This window comes from Pelophylax lessonae (assembly GCF_965119305.1).
Source record: "Pelophylax lessonae genome assembly, chromosome: 2".
In the NCBI taxonomy this organism is placed as follows: domain Eukaryota; kingdom Metazoa; phylum Chordata; class Amphibia; order Anura; family Ranidae; genus Pelophylax; species Pelophylax lessonae.
The window spans coordinates 740,125,708-740,132,646 of record NC_138769.1 but is presented as its reverse complement, the minus strand read 5'-3'; the positions used below and the strand labels follow the sequence as shown (position 1 = coordinate 740,132,646).

The following is a 6,939-nucleotide window of genomic DNA, read 5'->3' as shown; positions in this document are numbered from 1 at the left end:
AAAGAGCACTTTCCACAATTCAAGTAGGTCACACATTTACAAAAAAAAAACACATTTTTATAAATCTATGGCAGGATGGATTTAGTAAAGGAGTACAACACAGATTTTCAGGCACGAGAGTTCCACATGGGAAAGACACAGCTTGGATTACCAAGCACCAGGAGATATACATTCATTCAAATTTCAATGCTTCCAAATGCAGATTACTGTAAAAAAATACACTGAACAAAATTATAAATGCAACACTTCTTTTTGCCCCCATTTTTCATGAGCTGAACTCAAAGATCTAAGAAAACCGGGATTCATCCGTGAAGAGAACACCTCTCCAAAGTGCCAGACGCCATCCAATGTGAGCATTTGCCCACTCAAGTTGGTTACGACAACGAACTGCAGTCAGGTGTGGACCCCGATGAGGACGACGAGCATGCAGATGAGCTTCCCTGAGACGGTTTCTGATGCAAACCGATTGTTGCAGCAATTGTCTGGGTGGCTGGTCTCAGACCATCTTGGAGGTGAAGATGCTGGATGTGGAGGTCCTGGGCTGGTCTCAGACCATCTTGGAGGTGAAGATGCTGGATGTGGAGGTCCTGGGCTAGTCTCAGACCTTCTTGGAGGTGAAGATGCTGGATGTGGAGGTCCTGGGCTGGTCTCAGACCATCTTAGAGGTGAAGATGATGGATGTGGAGGTCCTGGGCTGGTCTCAGACCTTCTTGGAGGTGAAGATGCTGGATGTGGAGGTCCTGGGCTGGTCTCAGACCTTCTTGGAGGTGAAGATGCTGGATGTGGAGGTCCTGGGCTGGTCTCAGACCATCTTGGAGGTGAAGATGCTGGATGTGGAGGTCCTGGGCTGGTCTCAGACCATCTTGGAGGTGAAGATGCTGGATTTGGAGGTCCTGGGCTGGTCTCAGACCATCTTGGAGGTGAAGATGATGGATGTGGAGGTCCTGGGCTGGTCTCAGACCTTCTTGGAGGTGAAGATGCTGGATGTGGAGGTCCTGGGCTGGTCTCAGACCTTCTTGGAGGTGAAGATGCTGGATGTGGAGGTCCTGGGCTGGTCTCGGACCATCTTGGAGGTGAAGATGCTGGATGTGGAGGTCCTGGGCTGGTCTCAGACCTTCTTGGAGGTGAAGATGCTGGATGTGGAGGTCCTGGGCTGGTCTCAGACCTTCTTGGAGGTGAAGATGCTGGATGTGGAGGTCCTGGGCTGGTCTCAGACAATCTTGGAGGTGAAGATGATGAATGTGGAGGTCCTGGGCTGGTCCCAGGCCATCTTGGAGGTGAAGATGCTGGATGTGGAGGTCCTGGGCTGGTCTCGGACCATCTTGGAGGTGAAGATGCTGGATGTGGAGGTCCTGGGCTGGTCTCGGACCATCTTGGAGGTGAAGATGCTGGATTTGGAGGTCCTGGGCTGGTCTCAGACAATCTTGGAGGTGAAGATGATGAATGTGGAGGTCCTGGGCTGGTCCCAGGCCATCTTGGAGGTGAAGATGCTGGATGTGGAGGTCCTGGGCTGGTCTCGGACCATCTTGGAGGTGAAGATGCTGGATGTGGAGGTCCTGGGCTGGTCTCAGACCTTCTTGGAGGTGAAGATGATGGATGTGGAGGTCCTGGGCTGGTCTCAGACCATCTTGGAGGTGAAGATGCTGGATGTGGAGGTCCTGGGCTGGTCTCAGACCATCTTGGAGGTGAAGATGATGGATGTGGAGGTACTGGGCTGGTCTCAGACCATCTTGTAGGTGAAGATGATGGATGTGGAGGTCCTGGGCTGGTCTCAGACCTTCTTGGAGGTGAAGATGCTGGATGTGGAGGTCCTGGGCTGGTCTCAGACAATCTTGGAGGTGAAGATGATGAATGTGGAGGTCCTGGGCTGGTCCCAGGCCATCTTGGAGGTGAAGATGCTGGATGTGGAGGTCCTGGGCTGGTCTCGGACCATCTTGGAGGTGAAGATGCTGGATGTGGAGGTCCTGGGCTGGTCTCAGACCATCTTGGAGGTGAAGATGCTGGATGTGGAGGTCCTGGGCTGGTCTCGGACCATCTTGGAGATGAAGATGCTGGATGGGGAGGTCCTGGGCTGGTCTCAGACCATCTTGGAGGTGAAGATGCTGGATGTGGAGGTCCTGGGCTGGTCCCAGGCCATCTTGGAGGTGAAGATGCTGGATGTGGAGGTCCTGGGCTGGTCTCGGACCATCCTGGAGGTGAAGATGCTGGATGTGGAGGTCCTGGGCTGGTCTCAGACCATCTTGGAGGTGAAGATGCTGGATGTGGAGGTCCTGGGCTGGTCTCAGACCATCTTGGAGGTGAAGATGCTGGATGTGGAGGTCCTGGGCTGGTCTTAGACCATCTTGGAGGTGAAGATGCTGGATGTGGAGGTCCTGGGCTGGTTTCAGACCATCTTGGAGGTGAAGATGCTGGATGTGGAGGTCCTGGGCTGGTCTCAGACCATCTTGGAGGTGAAGATGCTGGATGTGGAGGTCCTGGGCTGGTCTCAGACCATCTTGGAGGTGAAGGTGCTGGATGTGGAGGTCCTGGGCTGGTCTCAGATGATCTTGGAGGTGAAGATGCCGGATGTGGAAGTCCTGGGCTGGTGTGGTTACACGTGGTCTGCGGTTGTGAGGCCGGCTGAATGTACTGCCAAATTCTCTGAAACGCTTATTGTAGAGAAGTGAACATTCAATTCACTCCGGTGGACATTCCTGCAGTCAGCATGCCAATTGCACGCTCCCTCAAAACTTTCCACATCTGTGGCATTGTGCTGTGTGATAAAACTGTCCATTTTATAGCGGCCTTTTATTGTGGCCGGCCTATGGCACACCTGTGCAATAATCATGCTGTCCAATCAGCATCTTGATATGCCACACCTGTGAGGAGGATGGATTATCTCAGCAAAGGAGAAGCGCTCACTAACACAGATTTACACAGATTTGTGAACAATATTGGAGAGAAATCGTCCTTTTGTGTGCATAGAAAAAGTCTGAGATCTTTGAGTTTAGCTCATGAAAAATGGGGGCAAAAACAAAAGTTTTGCATTTATCCTTTTGTTCATTTTAATTTAAAAAAAATATTTTTTTGCAAAAGAAAAATAACAAACATGGTAAAATTTAAAATGTTAGAAAAATGACCTTACACAACCCTTAACCACCAACACGTGCGATAAATTACTGCATGAGAAATTTCGATAGTTATCGAACAATCGAATAAAAAAAAAACGGATTCGTTATTTAATGCTAAATACTTAGTGAATTGAACTTTCACAACTGATTTTACCACATGCGTTATTTTACCGCATTTTATTTGCAGTTATTTAACTTTTAGTGAATTGACCCCAAAGTTTGAGATCCTTCTTTTTGGCAGCTTAGGCGTTGGTGAGTGCATATGAGTGCTTGAGTTACACCGTGGTGAAAGGATGCCTCCTATATGGTGGATACGTTTTTCGTGGTGGAAAATAACACATACAAGACGTTTTCTTTGATTATATAAGGTTTTATTCACAGGTGGAATATCATTTTCTTTGGCTTATTTCTCTTATTCATGTTCTAATTATCTCCATTTATTTACCTTTTTTCTGGGTATATTTTTTTGAGGTTGTAACATTTTGTTTCTATTTTACTTTCTATGGGTATAACACATTTTTAGGTGCTGCGCTATTGTTATATATTCTTTAGTGAATTGAGCCCTCTATGTTTAAAAAACAAAAAAAAAGTAAATATTTTTATTAATAAAAATAAACTTATATAAATAATTTTTATTCAATTAATCTTTTTTAACAGTTTATTCTCTTTTTAACATTTTTTTTACTATTTTTTTTTTACATACTCTCATCAGAGTAGGTCTGTAACTGTACTACCCTGGGGGGTGATCAGAGATTTTTTTTTTTTTACACTTCCATTGCTATTTCAATATTGATCACTGTAACAACACTGTTTTGAACTGTCATGAATGGGTTACTTTCTTAACAACTGTGATTGATAGTGATCTATCTATGATTGGCTATAGCTAATCACATGGTACAGGGTGCTGTGATTGCCCCGGGTACCATGTGATAGCTGTGGGCCAATCACAGCATTATTCTATAGGAAACAAATTCATAACAGCTTTGTTGACAGTGGGATTTTCAATTAGACACAGTGGTTGTGGGAGCACCATGCTGCATGCCCCTAACCTGGAACAGGCTGGATGACGTACATGTAAGTGATTCAGCCTACCTGTGCCAGCTGCCCTCAGTAAATGTACTCTCTGGGGTCAGCAAGTTGTTCACATAACCAAGAATATATGACATGTTATTGATGGGAGGTAACCTATGGCAGAGGCATAACTAGAAAATTCAGGACCCCGGTGCAAGAAACCATGAAGAGCCCCCTGGACCCCTGGCCGGGGCCCTTCCCTTCCAGTCTGGGGCTCTTTCCACTGATCCTGGGGCCCTTTACTTTCATTGCGGGGCCCTTTATTGTGGTCCCGCAGCGAGACCCTTTTACAAGTTCTGCAGTGGGCCCCCTTCCTGCCATCTAGGGGACTCCCCACGGTGGTGGAATGCCAGGGCCCGTTCGCAAGTGTGACCTTTGCGATCCTGGAAGTTCACCCACTGGTGTCAGTAGTTTTTATTTTTTGGTACTTTAATTGTATTATTTTCTATAATTTAATTTTTTTTTTTTTTTTTTACAATGTCACTGACTATGACTCTGTCCATTCAGAAAAGGAAGGAGCTGGTAAATTACATATTTAGCGACCCCCTCCTGGTTCTCTATTGTGACACATCCCCTGCAGCAGCCGGCATGAGAGGGAAGGGAGCACAGTGGGGCGGGGAACCAGGGGAGCACACAGGGGCCCAGAGACAGCAGAACACAAGTGAACTGGATAGGAGGAGTGGCGGGGGCAGCATACAGAGGAATCAATCTCCTCCATTTTACTCTTGCAGCTACAGGAGGTAAAAGGAGGACAGTGATTTCTCTACCTGTTGGCCCCGCCACCCCTCCTTTCCAGGTGTACAGGGGAGCTGCACAGGCCTCCTGGAGCATGGGGCCTGGTTGCAATTGCAACCCCTGCAACCCCTGTAGTTACGCCTATGACCTTTGGAGTAGGACTCGTCATCTGTGGCAAGAGTTTACAGCACCTAGAGCCGGGCACCTCATATATTGGATGTTCTGGTTTGTCTGACTGTCAGAGAGAATTCTCAAAAGGGGAATACGTAGAGATGGCCTTTCTCTACCTTCTTTGTTTTGTCACATAATGTTATTTTCTAGGACACAGCCGTCGATTTCATCCTGTCCATGAATTCTGTTTTTTGACCACTTTCAGCATTCGAACTCTGATCTCATTGGTCCTTAGGCCATAAATCAGAGGATTGATCAGGGCAGGGACCAGTAAATAGGCAGCACTGAGAAGATTGTGGGTGTCTTGAGTCACTGATTTAGATATCCGGTACACGACAGAGGAGGAGAGCCTGAAGAAGTAGACAACCAAGAGGACCAGGATGTGAGTCCCACATGTGTGCAGTGCCTTGTGCCTGAGTACTCCCGTGGAGATCTTTGATGCGGCCCAAATGATGCTGCCATAGGAGATGGAGAGAAAGGACAGGTCCGCTATCATGGAGATCACTCGCAAGCTCAGGCCCGCAATCTTGTTTTTGGCCACGTTACCACAAGCCAAGCCCATCAGGGCCATGTGCTCACAAGCAAAATGGTGGATGGTATTGGAGCCACAGTAATTGACAGTGGAAGCCAGATAGATGACCGGACCAATGAAAGTCACACCCCTTATAAACGATGCAATTGTGAGATAAACTAACACTCTCCTGGTCATGATACTATGGTAACTTAGCGGCTTACAGATTGCAATGTACCGATCCAGGGCCATCATCAGAAGAACATTGCAGTCCATCATGGAGAGGAAGTAGATGAAGAACATTTGAATCAAGCAGCCAATTAGAGTGATCTGGTTCATGCCAAAGAGGAAGCCAAGGAGCATCTTGGGCAGTATGTTGGTGGTGCTACAGATGTAGGTGCTGGACAATAGTGAGATAAGGATGTACATCGGAGCATGCAAGGAGCTCTCCTTTCTTACCGTGTGGATGATGACGCTGTTGGTCAATATAATGATTATAAATAGAATGAAAAATAGGATGAACAGGAGACGTCTGAACTTAAGGAAGCCAGGGAACCCCAACAAGGTGAATTCCTGGTGAGATGGATAGAAGGTGGAATTCGGGGTGCCTACCATGACATTTGACATAAGTCAGAATCAGCCACCTGTAAATAGAGGACAAGAGATGAGTTGCAAACTCTCTTTTATGACGTTTTTTTTATTATATACTGTATGTGTTTTTTGCAGGGCTTTTTTTCTCAGAGAATAGGTGCCGGAACTCCCCCTTTTCAAGTCATCCCTTGTCTCCGCCCCTACCCACCTCCAAGCACCGTTTCTTGGTTCCTCCCATTACCCACCTCTGAAGACCACCCCTTTTAGATAATACAGTAACATTTGTGGTACTAACTAATTTGTATTGAGCTTGTTAATGATAACAAGAAAAGCATTAGAATAGATCCCCTGCAGCCAGCAACAATGGACCACTCACAACAAAACACCCCCCTCCCTAACAGCAACAACAGATCTCCTCGCAGCCAGCATCAGGAGACCCTCTGGAAGAATAGTTCCCCCCCCCCAGGGAAAAATGGACCACCTACAAGAAAATACCACTCCCCTTCCTCAGCAACAATAGACCTCTTCCTCAACAGTAGATCCCTCCCAGAAATGACTGACCCCCCCAGCAACATAAGACCCACCCTTAGCAACAATAGATCCCCCTGCCAGCAACAACAGATCTCCCCAGCAACAGACCCCCCTGCAATAATAGATTCCCTCCAGTGACAAAAGATCCCCAGCAGCCAGCATCAATAGACCCTGCAGCACACCTCCAGCACCCCTTGCCATTACATACATTCAGTCCTG

At 47.3% G+C, this 6,939-nt stretch overlaps 1 protein-coding gene across 1 annotated transcript; it reads right to left on the bottom strand.

Moving 5' to 3' along the window:
* Positions 1–5,253: 5,253 nt before the first annotated feature.
* On the bottom strand, positions 5,254–6,213 carry LOC309548352 (olfactory receptor 52K1-like; the record flags this gene model as incomplete). The annotated part of the gene is made up of 1 exon (XM_082248290.1): positions 5,254–6,213. The coding sequence occupies one exon, from the start codon at positions 6,211–6,213 to the stop codon at positions 5,254–5,256; it is 960 nt and encodes a 319-aa protein (XP_082104416.1).
* Between the last annotated feature and the right edge of the window lie 726 nt (positions 6,214–6,939).